Raw genomic sequence first — 20,910 nt, forward strand, 5'->3', positions numbered from 1 at the left:
TAGTGATATTATTTTACCTTGTGTTTGAAAATGCTTCCCCATGCAGAGCACAGGTAGGGAATTAAATGTTTCTTCAGAAACGTGTATGCCATTCCTTCCTGTGGTTCTGAGCAAGTGTTAGATCCCAAATAATAACATATTCAGGTAAATGTGATCAAAGATAAGTGTGGGAAGAAGAAAGTCGATGCTAATCAGAACATTGCACCTAATGAATGACTTAATGTTTCCCTTATGCACAGAAGAGGAGCTTTTATACAACTCGGAGGAACCTACCCAATAGGGAATCCAAAGCACGATGAAACTTCTCTGATTACTGAATTATGGTGGTCTTTTTAACCCACCCATACAGAGGGTAAACAAAAATAACTCAAAAATTTCCAAAACACTCTGTAATTATGCATATTTATCTACCCATATTTTGGAAAGTATTCATAACAAGGAGAGGAAATATAATTTGTACAGCACATCTTGGCAGCTTTGCTAATGCAAGGTGATTTCAAACATTGCATTTCCTTTCCTAATTGTCCCTAGGATATATTTTTCATTTTTCCTAATTTAAATTTTTTTCACCCCTAGCAGTTATAGCAGCTCTCATAAACATGTTTGTCGGCTAAGATTTCTCTTAAAACTTGCCCAAGAGCACTTTACATGTACATTTCTTGTTTAAAGGGATGCTTCTGAATAAATTCAATGAAAGTCATTTGTACATGTGGTTTAATTTTAAACACAAGTATTCACAGATCATAGCACATTAACATTAAACTGACTTTAAATGCTGATTTGCAAGCTGTTCATGGGTATAAGAGAATACAGCAAAACTGTTCAAGCCTATTCCATATCAAGACAAAAGTGACACAATATTCCATATAGATCAATAAATGTATTTATTTATGTTCACCTTCATTGTCCCTCAGGGTGAAGTTTGGGTTCAGAGACAGGTGTTCATCAAGAAAGAAGTTAAACCTTGGTCCATTGGCAAAATCATCTTTATCAGTGGCACTGATGGTATGAATAACCTAAAGAAAAAAAAACAATAACTAGTCAATTTAACTTGGCTTATTCCCTTGATTTTAATTATATTACATTTTCAGTTGATAACACAAAAGAATTTTTAAATGACCTCTTTATGTACCTTGAGAGTTTCACATTCATCTAGTAAAAGAACCAATTAACTTGCTCTTACTTGCATTGATTCCTGGAAATACATTATAGTATGACTTATAATTACTCACACTTTGTTTCCTAGCATGGTGCAAACATTATAATTTTTCCCTTTACCACCCACAGTATCTTGGGGCCAATTAGTTGTAAGATTTTGTATGAACACCTATTTGGGGAGACATGAAGTATTGTTGTACAAATACAAACACTCTGGTGTTAATATAAAAGAGTATTGCAGTATATGTTAGCTCATGAGCACATGCAAAAACAGAAGAGTCAAAATTTTCAACTGTTTTAGGAGACCTCTGAGATGAGTCCCCAGAGGAGTGTGATGTGCCTCAAGTCTAAATAGTAAAACAGTGGAAGAAGCAAAACCAGACCACCCAGAGCTTCATGGAACATTTCTCATGTCTAGTGAGAGAAAGCAACTCCAAAATTTGGACTCCATGCACATCAAGAAACAGAGAACGTTAGCATACGGAAATGACATTACAGGTGGCCTAAGAGCAGAATGTCAATTTCAACAGCTACAGCCATTACACTCTAAAGAAATAAATATCCCAACAAATAAGATAATATTTTCCTTTTTCAAAAAATTACTGTCCTAATGCTCCCTTTCCAGGCATTCCTAAACAGGGGTGGGCAAAAGTAGGTTTACAATTGTGAGTATGTGAAACACAGAGTTTACTACTGTATTATTATTTATTAATTATATTATTTTCCATATAAACAATTATAAACCTACTTATGCCCACCCCTGTATTCCATATGTAGGAAAAATAAAAACGAAGAGAGAGTGAGCAAAAAAAAGAGACATGAAAATAGTATTTTCTGCCTGTGACATATAGTATGCCCATTTCGAAATTTGAGATTTCTGAGAACATTGCACTCAATTTGACCCAACTTCAATATTTAATCCCATTATGTTGTCAGGGAGATGAGGAGCAATATAAAAATACTGAGAATGAGTGATGAGTTAGAGCTGGACAAGAAAAACATGAGTTTTCCAGAAGTGAAAATGAGGAAAGTGCTTCAGAATTTAGAGGTGGTCAATTTCCTCCTTACATGCACACAGCTTACCTCTTTATGTTCTTCCCATTGCCACTCAAAATGTGCTATTTTAGCAGGAGACCTATAGGTTAGAGACCTTTTTCCTTCACCCCCCCCCAGTACGTCTTTGTCCTGCTTTTACATATTTGTTCATTGTTTGGTTTCTTATTTTATTTAAAGTAGAGCTAGTCTCTGGTTAGATTGTTGTCCCCTGTTATTGGCTCTTGACCATGAGTATAGAACAAGTTGATGAATAATCAGAAATCATACAAAGTTTTTTTTCTCAAATGCATGAAAAGCTCCATAAAGTTGAGAGTATGTATAATGTGACAAACCCACCTACTTGCTCTGCACATCAGCTGCTGACTAAAAAAGCTGAAATAAAAATGTTCAATTTCAAGATTGCATTCAAAGTTAAATGAAATAAATGTTTTTCTTTTGGAAAATAAACGTCTTCTTGGCCCAACTCTTCTTCACTCATTGTGGTTCTCCAATTCACAGTCCTATTTTCTCTATGATACCTCATAACATACTGCCCTATTTAAACATTCACTTCTTACCCTATAATGTAATTTCGGAGGGTGTTGTTGGAGAATAACTAATTTGAAGCAACTGAACTATTTGTCTCCTCTTATTGCTTTTTTAGGACAATTATATTCTTCTCATTTCAAACTTAGTTTACAACGTATTTTAAATTTTTAAGCTTATTTTATTTGTTAAACTCTGAAATAATTTATATTACATAGTGTTTACTATTCTTCTACCTTTAGTAAATACATTTTCCATGTTTATAAAGTAATTTAAAGTCTGAACTTACCAAAAAATCCATTTATGGCAAATACATCTTTGTCAGAGAGTTCTCAGTGTTGTCTACATAGCAAATGAACTGATGCCCATGACTTTCGTTTCAAACAATCACCTTGAAGTCTCGTAGAATTGTTGGTCACACATCATACTTAAATTTTTTCCATAATATTTCTGAGAAATGTTTCCAAAAGCCTAGAATGTTGATCTGTTTTTTATCTAGAATTCAGATATTTTTTGGATATGAAATGGAATACTTCAACTCTTCTATTTTACTGATCACCTTTTATTTTTCATTAGGAAATAAGATTTCCTCTTATTGTTTCCTCAGACTTTTACTAGGAAACATACCTAGGAAGTTCATGTTTATAACTTTCAGAAGATTATATTAAATAATATAATATTATTATATTATATTAAACTTCTGGCAGATACACACCTATCATTGCCATGTCTTTGTCATTGACATTTTGTGCACATTTTTCATATTAGGATTTATGTACTCCGACTTTCATTCTTTTAAACCAAACTTAGATATTCTCTACCATTTACACATTATGTAATTAGGGCAAAAATGTTTCATTATTTTGAAAGACCCAAGAAAAACAGAAACAGATTTAGTCTACCAAAGAAGAAAAAATTTTAAAATATAGTTGGTATTTATAAATAATTTCCAGTATAATTTTTATAATGCCCATGAATAAGTCTTTACTTTTGGCATAAACTAATTAGAAACAATTTTGATTTTCTTAATCAAATAAATATATCCTCTTTTTTAAATGTGTTTTCAATAATCAATTACTTGTGTAGTATGTTTTTAGAAAAAAAATAATATCACAAATTTATACAAATATCATAGTCTTTCATTAAGTAAATGAACTAACCCTAACTAAACATTTACACTAAAAAGAGCGTTCTAGGATAAACATTATATCTTCTTCAAATTAATATCAAATTTGCTTTATAATGTAATCTCTAGTGGAATCATAAATATATTTGCTAATAATACCAATTTTTGTTAGTTAATTGAGCTTGATCCTTGACACAATGTAAAATCTCTACTGGTCTACTTTACTGATACAAAATTGCATTGTTAATTAGATGTGATTGGGTAGAGGCTGGTGTGAAATAATAACACATTTCTCTTATACATTTTCTTTACTAAGTTTACTTCCAGTGTAAAATGCACACACACACACAGGAAAAGTCAATGTGAATAAGATCGGGAGCATTCCCTTCACTTATTTTTCAAAGTTAATAGGTGTAAGCACATATCAATTATTTTGAATTGACTCTACTTTGGGAACTGACTTCAAATTTCATGAATACATTATTTTCTTTTAAAATATTTTTCATGCTAGCTACTTAAAATACTTTTTTAGAACAGAAAATATATTAACTCAGAAAATATATTGCTGCAGTTTATATTAGTACCTGAATCATCTGATTTCTGCTGTATTAGTGCTTTAAAGCTCTGCTTTCATGATTGACTGGCCTCAGTATAACAGGCAAATGCTGTTATACTGAGATGCATGGAATCCATAATAGAAACGTTTATGATTCGAAGAGCAAGTGTCATACCAGTGGGCACTACAAATATATGTCTCAGAAACCCTGCTTGTAACTTATCATTTAAATAGAGTTCTCTATTCTAAGTCTGCATCAAAATACACAATGAGCCTCCAGAAATGCCGCAAGCCTAAAGTTAAATAAACCAAAGACCAGAAACCAAATCAAACAGTAGACCATTTCCCCTGTAATTAGCGTTAATTGTGGAACTGACTACAGAGATTGGGAATGAATTGTTTAAATACAAGTGCAAAACACAATATGTTAAAATGGTGTTTTTACTCCTCAAAGATAAGTCTAAATTCACCGCGGAGAAAGAAGTGCAAACACATGTTGAACAGCATAAAGAATCCAGTTATCTCACAGCAACATAAAATTACACAATACTAATAGACAACAATGATGCTAAAGATGAATGAGTTTTTAAAGGATAAAAAGAACTAATCATATAATCAAAATATTCAATACATTATAACTTAGGAGTGTTAAGTCTAGCAATTAATTTCTGAAAACAGCAACAACTATATGATAGAAGAGAAATACTATATCAGTGGTTAGTTGGACCCCTAAAGGAAAAAAAACATGATGCTTTTCACTAATTTAATCCTCCCTAATAAGAAGAAAATGGAATGGCTTTTCACGTGAGGAGAGTGCCTGAAGAAATGTTCACCTGAGCAAGAAGTGGACAATATGAGGAGTCAACAACAAGAAGTCTAAGCCACAGGCCAATGTCTTTGGAAGCCACGTTCACATGAACCAGAAGCCTGAACTGACTCAGGAGTGCGGGCTAGTCATCGTGGGCCCACAGTGGCCATGGCACCACGTGACAAAGGTGGCTGTGGTTTGCAAATATCCCCCTAACTCTGTGCTTTGTCTTTTCATCTTCTTAATAGGATCTTTTACAAAACAATTTTTTTTGCTTTTGATCAACTTCAGGTGACCAATTTTTAATGCATTAATTTTGATGTTAAGTCTAAAAACTTTTGCCTAGTGCTAAAACTATTTTTCCCCTAAAATTATAGTTTCTTTTACTATTTTTTAAAATTTTATTTTAAGGCATTCAGGTAATGTCATCTCATGGTCAATCACTTAGTGTTTTGTTATTTTTTCCTATCATTAAATATTTGACATAATGATTATCATCAGTATGAAGACTATTCAAACATTATCTCCTCAAGTATCACTTCTGTTCAATTTTTTTTCTTTAAAATTCCTCTGATAATTGAATGACATGTATGTTAGACTTGGATTTCCCATGTCTTTTATATTTTCATTTACATTTTTGTCTTTTTGTCCCTTCATTCTGATCTACTTTTCAATTCACTTATGTTGTCTTCAGCTATAGCTCATCTACTGTTACTATTAAGAACTGAAATCCCATATTCAGTTGCTGTGTTTTTACCTTTATTTTTTGTTGTATTTTTTCATTACTCTTTGGTCCCTCTATACCCCTCTCCCACAATTGCCACACTGTCGTCTGTGTCCAGGAGTCCTTTTCCCTTTTTGCTCAGTCCCTCCGCCTCCCACCCTGCCCCTTGGCCGTCATCCTGCTCTCTATGATTCTGTCTCAGTTTTGCTGGATAGTTCAGTTTGTCCACACATGAGTGAGATCATATGGTACTTGTCTTTCTCTGACTGGCTTACTTTACTTAGCATAATGCTTTCCAGATCCACCCAGTGCTATATTTTTAGATTTTTATATATAAATTTGACATGAATTTTGAAGCTTTTATAATGTATGTTCAGAAAATAAATTTAGGACACATGCATCCTTTTCTGACACACTTAAAATAAGATTTAGTAAGTAAATCACTATATATATCTGTACCATAGAATTCTTTACCACTTCTAAAATGATGATATAGGACAATTCTTAAGTACCTAAAGTGATAATCTTAATAAGTTGTGAAGAGTTTAAAATATAATTTTCATCAAGTATATCCATATTCACATTATCTAATTTTTCAAGGACAAGGAATATGAGAAAATTTTATGTAAAAATTATCCATTTATGTACATATAAATACTACCTCACAAATCACATTATTTAAAACATAATCAATTATTACTCTAACAAGCCACTATTAATTGTTCCTCATACACATAAGACAATAATACATAAGATAATGTGTCTCAGAATTGTAATGTCATCACAAGCTTCAATATAATTTAAAATGTTCTGGGGTGATTTCTTCATTCCAGTTTACCAATGACAATGAAAAGAATTATGTGGCCCAATGGGATCTATACCGTTTTTGCATCTCTAGATTCATCTGTGATAGAGAGACCTTGAGGGGATTCTTACAGAATGCATGGCTTGATGCATCTCCTCCTCTTAGGTATGGGTGTAACCTATTTCTTGCTGCTTGCTGACCAATGGAGTATGGCAAAAGTATCAATTCACCCGATTATATAGCATTCTACAAAGCTGTTTGTTAGCAATGTCTTTACCAGAGAAACATTTCTTACTTGTTTGGTGAAGTAAATGTCCACATTTTGAAAACCCGTATGGCGAGAAACTGTGAACGGCATCTCAGAACTGTCAGGAACCTTGAAGAGCTGGGGAAAATCCTGAAGCTCTCAGGTCTATGGATGAAAGTAACTACCTGTTGCCAACAACCTTGTAGCATGGAAGAGGTCTCTAAGCCCCAGGTGAACACGCAGTCCTGAGTGATACTTTGATTATAGTCTTGAGAGATTGGGAGACCTCTGCAAAGACTCAGCTGAACCCTGAGCACGTATGTGACCTATGGAAACTACAAGTTTTAGGTTGCTAAATTTGTGTAATCTGTCATGTAGCAGTAAAGAGAAATAAATGCACTTCCCTTCCAAGCTCCCACTTGTTTTATGTGCCTCAGCCACCCTGGACTTCCTTCAGAATTTCCATACTTCTCTAACTAGGTGCCATGATATATGGACACTCATGTCCCATTTTCAAGGTCTTCTTCCTTGCTTCTTCCAACACTTAAGAAAGTGTTGTCCCACTTTCTTAACACATTACTCTTCACATTGTAAAATTTAATAATCTCTTTTTATTAGGATCATACACTGGTTACACATGTCACTCGCTCATGCCCTCTGAAATAGATGAACCAATCCATTCTCCACAGTCTAGTCTCAAAGTTCCACCAGCACAGGAAAGTTTAGTGTTTCCTCCTCGTTTACCTCCAGGCTACGTGCAAAGCATTCAGTACAATTGGGATAATGAACGCATGCATGAATGAGTTAGTTTTTGAATTATATTTGGGATCCGGAGAAAACTTATTTCCTATGATTCTCAAAAATATATATTTGGTATGTAAAGCTTTTAAAAATTATTTTCACTGAGCACAAAAATAACACAGGGGTTTTGAGAAGTATATCTAAGACTTGGGGGGAGAACACACAATACAATGTACCGATGATGTATTATAGAGTTGCATGCCTGAAAGCCATATAATTTTATTAACCAATAAGTTCAATAAAAATGTAAATGAGGAGTAATAGGAATAAAGATGCTTTTTTTCCGATTCAAATGAGAGGAAGTGGACAGTTAACTTACCTGGCCGGGCTTAGAATTTTCACAGACAACAATATCATATTCCCTGGCAAGTTCAGGCGGATTGTCATTGACATCCAGAATTTTAATACCCACTGTGACATGGCTCAGCAAACCAGGATTGTCTGCAAAACACACAGGGACGTATTTAGTATTTCCATGCACACTTTAGAGGCGTGGTTTAAAACAAACCTCCTTAATGCCATAGCTTGTCACCAGCTCCATATGCTGTGGCAGGACTTTTGGCATGACGGCACTCTTCGCTAAACTCATTAACTTAGAGAAAGATGAAAAATGAACAGCAAGGCATGGCACGAATGTGAAAGCGGTATTTTTTTGTCATATCAAGGAAATTACATGTTATTCAGAACTGGAGTGGGAGAAAGTTGTCAGAATTCATTGTATGCTGTCAGAGTCTACAGGATGAACCATCAGTTTTATCACTAATCTAAGAAAAGCACAGCAGTTGGTAAAAAAAAAAATCACAAAAGCTTTAAAACGTTTAAGGTTTCACAGCTAAATAAACTTGGCAAAAATAGAAAGTCAAGTTATTCACACAAAGAATCATTTACTTCTTACAGGAAAAATGAAAGAGCATAAAAATTATCCACAAAGTTAATGAATTAAAATAAGGAGAAAAAACACAACACGATTACCTCAACATTTACAGAAAAAAACTATGAAATAAAAGGCAGTATTCATTATTCTAAACAAAACAGAACAAAGCAGAAAACAAAACTCTTAGCAAAGTAGGGATAAAAATGTGTCCCCTCAAATTGATTAAGAAAACTTTAAACAAACAACAACAAATACAACTACAACATACATGGTTCTTAATAGTGAAAAACTAACAGGAGTTAAGGAACAGAACTATAAGAAACCTAGAAATTAACCTAACAAAGTATAGGTAAAACTTATACGCAGGACACTTCATTGAATTTAAAGAAGATGTAAAGAAGTTGAGCCAAATCATAAATCAAGCTAGCCTGTCCAAATTAATGTGTATATTCAATGTAATCTAATACAAACCCAAAGAGAATTATTCATAGAAATTGAAAGCTGATACAAAGATTTGTAAGCACAAAGATTATCCAGACTTGTATGAAGAAGCACAAACAAGGATACTTACTTTCCCACCTATCGAGTCTCACGTGGTATTAGAACCTAAGGCAATGTGCCAGTATCAAAGGTAGAGACAAACAGAAACAGAAGAGAACCAACCAAGATTCACTACACATAGAAATTTAAATGGATAGTAAGAATGTGATTTCAGGTCAGTGGGGAAATTAGGATTGATGAAAAAAGGGTTTCAGTAAAACTTGTCATCTATATCATCATCATCATTATAAAATGGCCATACTTACACTATACACAAAAAATGTATTTTAAATACTTATAAAGACTTAAATGACTAAGATAACACTAGACATAATTTGGAAAAAAACTGTGGTTTATAATATATTAAGGTACATGAAAACTTTCAAAACACAAAATGCACTAATCACAAAGGAAGCACCGATAAAGTTGTTTATATTCAAGGATAATATTTTTCAGTTCCTCCAAATATGCCACAAAGGAAAAAAATCACAAAATGAGTGAATGTATTTGCTAACAAAGAATCTGTATCTACAATATATAACACAACAAATTAAATCAATAAGAAAAAAGGAGCCAGCAGAATATAAAAATGGGTAATATTAATAACATTTAACAGATTAGGTAATTCAAACTGCAAATAAACACATGAGGAAATTTCCTACATTGCTAGCAGTTTTTAAAACTGCAAATTAATCTAAATAAGTTACCATTTAACACCAAACAGTGTGATACAATGTTAAGAAGTTTGACAAAAGTTTTCCACATGCTGGGTTGGGTAGAGACCAATGGGAATGCTTTTTAATTAAAGTAACCCAAATATAATTTGTACAGTTCACAATACTCATGCCCAGGATCCAGCAATTTTCTGGCTTATACTATGGGGAAATGCCTGAACACATGCACTACCAGAACAAATAATGGAACAAACAACAACAGAAAAATACAAATGTCTGAAAAAGGGTCTGGATAATTACAATAACCATGGTATAGTTATACTACAGAGAAAATAACTAAATACCAATAGGAAATAGGTCAATTTTAGAAACAGTGGCAATAAAAATATATTTCTCAGAAATGTCTCGGAAAACTGTACCCAGCATAGTAAATTTTGTAAAGCTGAAAACAACATGCAAAACTAAACAACATATTAGTAAGAATGATGCTCTTAAACACTACTTCTGAAGTATAATAATGTGTTAAAACATTGCTTTGAAAATCTTTGTCATACTGAATACTCAATACCATACTAAAAACACAGAAAAGCTATAAAACATCTTAAAAGTAATATTTTTGTTCCTAGCATAATTTATAATAATTTTGGCATTAACTTGTTTGTTTACATACAATAGAAGATAATGTGATGCTTATACATTATATTAACATGTTTATATTATAACGATAAATATTTTATGAAACTAAAATTAGCTACATGCTCACTCAAGTATTTACTTATGTATAGTGACATCTTATTACAAAAACAATGCATGACTACAGCTTTTTGATGGGCTAATACTGAGCATTTCTTGATCTTTATTTCTAAAAGAGGATATTCAGTCTGAATTCTCATTTTATGAATTAAAAATTGATATTGACTAAGTTTAAATGATTATCTTGGCAAAGCCAAGATCATCATTAACTTCTCATACCTTACTATTGCTACAATAAAAATATATCTCTTTTGTTGTAGCTTTGTCCATTAATTTTTCATCAATGTTTACATTGGGTTGGCCAAAAGCTTCATTTTCCCCCGTAAGATGTCTCTAGTAGCTTAGTTGTCTTTAACTTGATTTAAAACAATTGTGTTAGACTGTATCATGACAGCTGTCATATCAGTGTGCATTAAAAAAATCAACATTAGTAAATTTTTGTGTAGTCATTTTAATAATGAAGACAGAAGAAAGTATCCAACATTTTCAGCACATTAGGCTTTATTGTTTCACGAAAAATAAAAATGCAACTGAAATGCAACAACAACAAAAAAGATTCATGCAGTGAATGAAGAAGGTGCTTGAACATATGAAAAGTGGTTTGCAAAGTTTTGTGCAGGAGATTTCTCATTGGATGTTGTTACTCCATGGCTCGGTAAACCAGTCGAAATTGATAACAATGAAACTGAGACATAAATCGAGAACAGTCAATGTTATACCAAGCAGGAGATAGTTGAAATATTCAAAATATCCAAATCGATAAAGTTATTGGGGAAAATGAAAAACATGTCTTCTGTGGAAAAAGCTAAATGAACTTTTTGGCCAACCCAATATTTCTAAACCAGGTATTTGCTCACCTTTTAAAAGAAGTTGAAAGCAATCTGTTCTAGAAATCTGAGGCAAGAACATTTTAACATTGCTAATTAGGAGCCGTAACTGTCCCCCTATGTCCCCCTGCTCCTTCTCTGAGCAGTCAGGATTAGAAGTAACCTTCATGTATCAGAAACAAACAAACAAATAAACAAACAAACATTTTGTAGAAGAGGATTCTGGAAAATCCACATCTTTAGGAAGGACTAGAAAAAAACAACTAAGTATCTGACTATTTCATCCACCGCCTCCTCACTGCCCACCTGTCTTGTTCATGCTGTCCTCTGAAGTGAGCAGCCTTGCACCCAATCTATACATGGGTACAGGAAAGTCATTCTTTCTAGAAGCAGACGGTCCCTCCCCACGTCGAATCAGCCTTATTTTATATGCCCTGTACAGCTACAAATACTATAGCTTTCTAGCCATTTCAGGCTTAACTGCATGTGTTCTGGTTTTCTGCTCATAAAGCGGAGTACACACATATTGCATTGATGAATACATTCAACTCTTTTAAATATTTATCTAGAAGAACCAAAATATACAACCACACAAATACTTATGTACAAATATTTTCTTATTATTATTTGTATTATTAAATAATATTTGTAAATATTATTTACAAATAATAGCCCTAAACAGAAAACATGTAAAAGACACATCAATAGGAAAATTAACAAGTAAGTAATAATATATCTGTAATGTAATATTAACTATAAGCAAGAAACCACTGTTACTAATAATATGAATAAACCTAAAAATTTTTGTAGTTCAAAAGCAGCCCAAATTGTATTTATTGTCTGCCCCAAACCACATTGCTTTGTAATTGCATTCATATCACATTCTAGAAGTGGCAAAAAATGACAATATTGTTATCACTGAGGGGTAAAAAGAAAGGGCATTGACTGTCAAGGAGAACCCCTCTGAGGCAAGGAAAACAACCTCTACCTGGCTAGGGAGGTAATTGCACATGGGATGTGTATTTGTAAAACTCATCGAAATATCACAAGATTGTATGTACATTTCAGTGCTCGTTGATATTATCCAATTAAACAAATTCCTTAGTAGTCAAGGAAGATGAAACATTTATGCATCCTTGAGAGTATATTATTCATTATTAGTAGCATACAGGTGATGGTAGCCATCAAGTGAATAAATTTTATATAAAATAAATCATAGTTAATAGAGTAAGTTTAATGAATGTATTTTAATAGCAGTTTGATTATTAAGTGATTTTCTCTATGTCTACATAGATACTATAAGATTTTATCATTATACATAATTATTTATTAAAAAATGTATTCCCAACTTTTTCATGTGTATATCTTTCTATTGGTATCCAAACTGTAATTTTGTCTCTGTTTCTGAAGATACATCAAGTAGTGACCAGTATTAATTTAGCATACTTTGTAGCCATATTTATGATAATTGGAAGAGCTGACATTTATTATGTCATCATGCGGCAGATACTGGGTTAAGACACTACATTTAATCCTCATTGAAATCCTTTGTTAAAATGAGAAATTACATCATATTTTTGTTAAATAATTTTCCCTAGCTGCTTGTAATAAATAGAAAAAATTTCAATGGAGCCTAACTCCTGATTCAGTATCCTTAAATATTACACATCATTACATACTAAAATAATGTAAGGACTTTCCTGATAATACGATAATAATTGAGACATAAATCAAAACCTTTATGACAACAGGATTAAAAACAGAGAAGCATATACAATGAAAACAGTACAAAAGCCCAAGCAGACTACATTCATAAAAACAACCTAAAATACGATTCATACACAAGAACTAAAGCAAAAACAAGATCCTCTTTACCTTTACTCTTTGCTTGGCAGGATGTATGCGCTTTCATCTGGGTTTGCTCATTCTGAGTATTGTGTTTTGTAATCTTAATTTATTTGCAAGTGTTTTATCTCACTTAAAAGAGCCTGCATTTGCATTACTTATGATTTTAGAAAGAACACACTAGCAGTTCTCTGGGTACCAGGTTAAAGCAGGCTCCTGTTAAGTTGAAAAGACTATAAAAGAAGCTACGGCAGATACTCCAGTGGAGGCGATGGTTGCTTGGACGAGACTCGGAGCAGTGGAAATTGTATCAAGTGGTTGATTTATGAATATTTTCCAAGGTATAGCTGATAGAGTTTCCTGGAAAAACTGATTGTGGAGCTTAAGAGACAAAATGGCGCTGAACAGGATTCTGAGCAATTTACACAAGGAATCTGAAGACTATTACCATCATTACTGAGATGGGTTAGATCTCTGGAGGAGCACATTTAGAGAAAATATGGATTTTAAGGAAAATATTTACTTGGCACATTCTGAGCTTGAGACCTTCAAGAGGAGATATTAGGAGGGCTAATGTGGAGTTCAAGGGAAAACTAACAGTTTCTTGTAGGTTTAAGTTTGAGCATTATCTATGTATAAACATTATAGAAATCCATTAGCCTTAATGAGATTACTTAGGCAAATACTCCAGGCAGGTCTAAGGTCGGAAAATCAGCATGCTTCACAATTCAGCAAGTAGAGAGAGAGAGAGAGACATGTGAACCAGCCCACTGAGATTGAAGGACCAGTGAGGGACGAGGAGAATCTAGTGAATACCGTGTCATTAAGCCACTGAAAGAACCTATTACTCGAAGGAATTGTCAATTTTGCCAAATGGTGTTGCTTTGTTGAACAAATGGTGGAATGAAAGTTATACTTTAGATTTTGCAAAGTGGAAGACAAAAGTAACTTTGCTGAAGCAATAAAAACGAGTGTTTTTAGAGTGGATTTTAAAGAGCATGGTGCGAGAGTGCAGACTGTGAATACAGTCTGGCGCTTTGTGACGGCATTCCGGTTAAAGAGGAACTGTGTAGGCGACGGCGGCTCCATGAGCCCTCATAGGGCTGGGAAAGCCCTACTGCCTAGCGACCCAGCTGCCCTAAAGTAGCACAATGCGTAACACAAATACTTAACGCTGGGTTCCAACTGCCTACACGCAGGGGTGTCCAACCTGTGGCCCGTGGGGCCACAGGCAGCCCAGGGTGGCTGTGAATGCGGCCCAACACAAAATTGTAAATTTACTTAAAACATTATGAGATTTTTGTGTGTGTGTGATTACGTGTTGAAATACACTTAACGTGTGGACCAAGACAGCTCTTCTTCCAAGGTGGTGCAGGGAGGCCGAAAGTTTGGGCGCCCCTAGATAGGACTGAGTCCATAAAAACACCTATTTGCAAACGTATTTGCAGCCCAGGGGCTGTAGGGGAATAGGTTTTCACCCAAAGCTATGTCTCTTCAGCATAAAATTTATTTATTTATTTATTTATTTATTAATTTTCATGGGTAAGTTTTAAGAAACAGCAGACGTTAGGAAAGACCTGAGAACCAAGTAGTAAATATTACCTTTTGTAAAATAAAATTTTATATTTGCAAGGAAAATCTGCATTTGTAAGAGTGTCCCCCTGGCTATGGGTAGGGGGAGAATGGACTTATCTCTGAGAACTCTTAGCAAAGCAGAATACAAGTAGGAAAATCTGCACAGCACCATGACTCATCTTTAGTGCACTTTGGTAACCTCCCCAAACCGACTTCCTCATCCCCAACATCTTTTGTCTTCAGCTGCAAATGATATATATTTAAGGTGGCTTCAGCCAGTTAGGTGAGTCACTCAGTTTTCCTTGGTCCCTTCCATGTACACAGGAGGTATGCATGTTATTAAACACATTTGTTTTTCTTCCGTTAATATTTTATTACAGGAATGTTGCAGCCAAGAATCTATAAGTGTAGAGGAAAAATGTTATTTTTCCTCCCCTGGAGAGCAATGGGCCATACTATCACCTGGGTATACAGCAGGCTATACTATCCAGATCTGGGTAAGTGCTCTCTGTAATGTCCACACAAAGAAAAAATTGCTAAGAACAAATTTTGCAGAATGCATCCCCATCATTGAACTGTGCATGACTCTACAAGCAACTTCTGTGAGTGGTTTTTGGAACAGGATATACAATAATAGAACTGGATTAAGAGGGAAACACTCAATCAAGTTAGGGTTTTAGTTCTTGATTTTGAGAGTCGATTTTATTTTCAGACAGGCATGAAAGCCTATTTATAAGGACTGAAAATTATGTGTCAGAGCAGAGAAAATGAAGATGCAGGAAAGAGGTCAATGTCTCTTGAGTGAGCGAGAGAAGGCAGGACACAGGGCACACATGAGAGGTTGTCAGAAACACGATGTGGAGAATTTACTCACAGCAACCTGACGGAAGTGGGATTTGTGCAGATTGCAGCCTGTAGTGTTAATTATATTCATAGACCTCGGGGGCAGAAAACTGTGGAAACACTTTACTGATTTTTCTTATTTTTTAACTCATTAGAGAAGCAAGGTTATTTGCTTCATGCAATGGCATTGGGACAGGTATTAAACATTTGAGGACAGAGGAAAATGATAAAGCACATCCCTGGCAGTGTTGTATATAATTGCTTCCGTTATTCAAAGCTTTTCTTCTTTTGACTAAACACATTTATTCTAATTCTTTCAGAATGTTTTACTGATATGGGCATACTGTGAAAAGTAAGGCCTCAAATATATCAACGTATTGTGTAAATAGCGAAATAACAACACAAATAGAATGTATACAGATTGTAATTGCCTCATCAATGTGGATGAACACACAGGTTTTGCAGTAATAATTAATCAAAGTACAGGCACATTTTATGTATTATAGTTTTTAAAGATAGTAAATAAAAATGTAAAAATGACCTAATAGGAGGAACCATTTTAATGATTATTCAAAGTGACAATTTATCTCACCATGGTAAATAATGAGTTTACCGCAGTGTCAGGTGGCATTCATCCCATGACTATATTATAAGTTAACATAGTATTTGTTGCTTGTTACTATAACACAGCAACATTAAAACAAAGAATGTGATCAAAAGAGATACAAAAGAAAAAATCCTGGAAAAATGGAGATAGGGACCGGATGAAAGTAAGCCTAAATCCAGATTTACATATGAATTTTACAGGTACATGGGCCAATAAGTTTATTTTACCTTAGAAGAAATTGAATTATTTGGGGATATTTCCTAGTAACTCATTACACAACATCACTAAAACATGGACACATATGAATAAATATGTCAGAAAATTATTTTACTACTTTTGATCATGCTTAAAGCAATATCAATTTCTTTGTGTGCCAAGGAAAACGTGTCCATGAGGCTGCTTTGTCTGCTAAGGGAAATTCCTTAACATGAACAAATCTGTGGAAGGCAGATTTCACATAACACAAAAAGCATGCTGGCGATGGCAAATTACCATATAGAAGCCGAAGGAATTTCAAATCGCCCACTCGTCAATGACAGAGTTTTGCGTTGTTAGATGCGGCTGCTGACAAAAATTAATCTCAGTTTACAAGGCAACAAGAAATGAGTTCGTGAAATCGAAATTTAATTTCCCTCACCCAAAACTAATAATTAAACTAAATTTGAAATGTGTGCATCTTAATCTTTGACCATGTTTGCCTGAAAATTGAAAGACACACCCAAGCAGGATTTAATTAGTAAGGAGCATGAAATGCTGGTGTCTGGACCGCGGGATGTATACAATCAGAATAACATAAAAATGACACAGAACTGAGGCCAATGTTTGCATAAATGCAACAATACGCAGTTGTTATTATTTCATTTGTGAGCTCTGGTGCCAGTGGACTCTTTCAGATTCATCAGTTGAATGAATAACGTATCGTCTCAAGACTTTGGCTCCTTTGGAAGTACAACTGCCGTGCAAGCAATGAATGGTACAGTTGCAATATGGTGTATTGATCAGGTTGAGTTCAATTCTTGCATTCAATGTACAGAAAAAGTAAGAAATAGAGCGTTTTAAGAAAGTGAGAACTATATAGCTGAGTGACTGCTGAGTTGTATAGAGCGTGATAAATTGGTTAGGCAGTTAAGGTGGAGAAATGAGGGGTAAGGGATATTCACGTACGTAACAAAATTTTCTTAACCAAGTTTTATACAGGAAAATAGCTAAATATTTGGGAATTCTAGGATTAACCAATGATAAAACAGACTTGATTCCTATACTTGAAGTGTTCAAAATCTCGTAGAGAGAGAAAATACTACCATAAAATGTAACAGGTAGTATACGTAAGACTAATAAGTGGTAAGAGGATAGTTAAGGCATGCATAAAGTTGGAGAACAGAAAGAAAGGAGCAGTACAATTTGGCTGAGAGGCTGAGAAAGATTTCACAGATGTCAGGAGATCTGAAATACTTATTAAAAGTACAGAGCTACCTGCAAAGCAGAACAAAATGAGCAGAGGGAAGTGAGAGGTGAAAAGATTACAAAATTATCGAAACAGCCCAGCCTTTTAAGAATCTGGGACTGAAATACGTGTGGATGACAAGGTGCAGCAATTGTACCCCCTGATACAAAGCAGGCTGAAACTTCTTTGACACAAAAACCTAGACATGAAGGTTTATGGCAGCTTTATTTGTCAGTGCTGAAATTTGGAAGCTATCAAGATGTCCTTCAGGGGTTAAGTTAATATACTGTGGTACATCCAGACAAAGGAATATTACTCAGTGCTGAAAACAATTGGGTTATCCAGCCATGAAAATACATGGGGGGAACTTAAATGTATATAACTGAGTGAAAAAATGTCAATTTGAAAAATCTATATAGTTGATGTTTCCCACTATATGATTTTCTGGAGAAGGCAAAATTACGGAACCAAAAAAAAGATCAGTGGTTACCAGGGTCGGAGTGGAGAGACATAAAAGCACAGAGCACAGAAGATTTTTGTGTGTGTAGAGAAAAATATCCTGTATGGCACTGTAAAGATGAATACCTGCCATTATACATTTCTTAAAACTCATAAAACACCAAGAGTCAACACAAAGTCAAATTACACACTTCAGGTGATTGTGATGTGTTTATGTAGGTTTATCAGTTACAACCAGTGTGTCTCCTGGTGGGGTTTGCTGATCATGGAGAATGCTAAGCTTGCATAGAGCAGAGCGTGTATGGCCAGTCTTTGTATCTTCCTCTCAGTTCTGCTGTGAACGGAAAGCTGTTCTAACACACAATGCTTTTTAAAAACTTGGCCTGAAAAAAGTATCAAATGCATTTCCAAAACAAAATATACTACAAAAATACTCTGATAACATGGCTGATGTTGAGGTCAAAACTTTCAAACAATTGCCCTGGCTGGTGTGGCTCAGTGGATTGAGCGAAGGCTGCGAACCAAAGGGTCACCGGTTCAATTCACAGTCAGAGCACATGCCTGGGTTTGCAGGCCAGGTCCCCAGTGGGGGTCACATGAGAGGCAACCACACATTGATGTTTCTCTCTCTCTTTCTCCCTTCCTTCCCCTCTCTCTAAAAATAAATAATTAAAAAAAACCCTTTCAAACAATTACATGCAGAAGAACCTCCAGCAATCTCTAACAAGCACTTAGGCTAAGCAATCAGTTCAGGAATGTGCACTTTTCTAAACATAGTCTTACAACATGGCTATAAAATCTTAACTACTGCTCATTCTATATATTTGTCTATGATTGGGATTAATTTACATTTTACTATTGCTCATTGAGGTTTCTCTAAGGTTTTTTATTACCATCCATACAATTCAGGATGTTACAGTTTACTGTACTCTTTTACTTAGTAGATATGTATTAACACATTTCCCATTTGAAGTACCAGCAAACAGTAATAAAAAAAACTTAGTAAGTATATATTTGTGACACTGCCTTACTTAAACATGGGCATTTACTTTGGTAAAGATTGCACATAATTTTGATGATACCCTTGAACTCATATATAGTCATAGAATAGTTTCTACTTGATACAAACATTATTTGAGCTGAGGTAAAATTTAGAGCAATCTAATGCATGGTTTCCGAACAAAATACCTCTGGAATTAGACTTCCAGTTACTTTACAATAAACTCCTATTGTGTCTGACAAACATCCTCTTTAAGGATACTTCTCTTCCATATTCTGTATGGGGAGCCTGTTCCAAAACATCTGTACAATCTTTTTTAAAATTTATTTTTGTAACATCGTTTGAGGACATGCTTATTGATTTTAGAGAGAGAGGAAGGGAGGGAGAAAGAGAGTGAGAGAAACACTGATGTGAGAGAGACACATCTTGGTGCCCCAACAGGGAACTGAGCTGGCAACATTTCGCCATGCAGGACATAGCCCAACCAACTAAGCCACACTGGCCAGGGCTTCCCAAGAGAATTTAATGTGCATCTACACAAAACGCCCACATTCACAGTCATAGCATCTTTTTTCACATTAGGCAAAAAAGTGGGAAAAACCCAAATGTCTCTTCAAGTTATGAATAGATAAATAAAATGTGGTATATCTATACAATGAAATATTTTTTAGTAAAAAGAAAAATGAATTAATGATGCATGCCACAACATGGATAAACTTGGAAAAACATTATGCTAAATGAAATGAGCCAATCACAAAGGACCACACATTACATGCTTTTTTTATATGAAATGCCAATAATAAGTAAATGTTTTGCTACAAACTAAATGTTTATGTCCTCTCAACATGCATACGTACAAACTTACCCCCCACTTGATAATACTAGGAGGCAGGGACTTTGGGAGATGATTGGGGAATAAGGGAGGAGGCCTTGTGGATGGAATTAGCAGTCTTACTGTCAAGACCCCAGCTCTCCGGGGTCACGACAATACCTGTAGCAGGGTGTCTTCACATGTGACCTATAAAAGGCAGGCAAGGATGAAACAGGAAGTGGGCCCTCAACCAGACACCGAATGTGCCAGCATCTTGATCTTAGCCTTCCTAGCATTCAGAACTGTGAGAAATGAGTGGTTGTCATTCAAAGCACCCAGCTGATGTTACGCAGCCTGAACAGACTAAAACATCAGTGATTTTCAACCAGTGTGCTGGGCACATTCGTGTGCTGCTGGATTTTTTAAAAGACAGAATACCTGACTATTTAGTCAGGAACACTGACCTCTTTTCCCTTAGACTGTCAAGGGAAAAAGAAAAAGAAAAAAAGACAACAGCCAACACAGCCATACCTATGCATTTTGAACAAGTCAACATTATGCCTTTTTTGTCAGATTGGCAAAATATATAACATACATATTTTTGGTGTGTCATAAAATTTCAGTAATTAGTTTACACGTGCCTTGAGATGAAAACAGGTTGGAAATTGCTGGTCTAGAGAAAATTGCTGATCTAGTTTAGTGACTTCCTGGGATGGGCTCATGCAGGGGGCAACCCTCTGAGGGCAAAGGAAAGAGAGAGCACAACTTCATGCCACACAGCACTGTTTTCTACCGTGAGTATTCCTAACTTCCAACACACGGATAGTTCTTTCATGAGTCCCTAGAAATCTC

The 20,910-nt window shown here is 34.8% G+C and overlaps 1 protein-coding gene across 3 annotated transcripts in view; it reads right to left on the minus strand.

Moving 5' to 3' along the window:
* CDH18 (cadherin 18) overlaps window positions 1–20,910 on the minus strand; it is a 389,486-nt gene that overhangs the window by 32,129 nt on the left and 336,447 nt on the right. For all 3 annotated transcript variants that reach the window (XM_037063042.1, XM_037063044.1, XM_037063043.1), the window contains exons 9-10: window positions 8,126–8,247; window positions 899–1,016 (exon numbers count right to left, since the gene is read on the minus strand). In XM_037063042.1, coding sequence (XP_036918937.1) covers window positions 899–1,016; window positions 8,126–8,247 — 240 coding nt within the window. The remainder of the gene's footprint in view (window positions 1–898; window positions 1,017–8,125; window positions 8,248–20,910) is intronic.

The sequence above is a fragment of the Sturnira hondurensis genome, unplaced genomic scaffold (assembly GCF_014824575.4).
Source record: "Sturnira hondurensis isolate 20B ecotype Veracruz unplaced genomic scaffold, ASM1482457v3 Scaffold0014384, whole genome shotgun sequence".
NCBI classification, from domain to species: Eukaryota; Metazoa; Chordata; class Mammalia; order Chiroptera; family Phyllostomidae; genus Sturnira; species Sturnira hondurensis.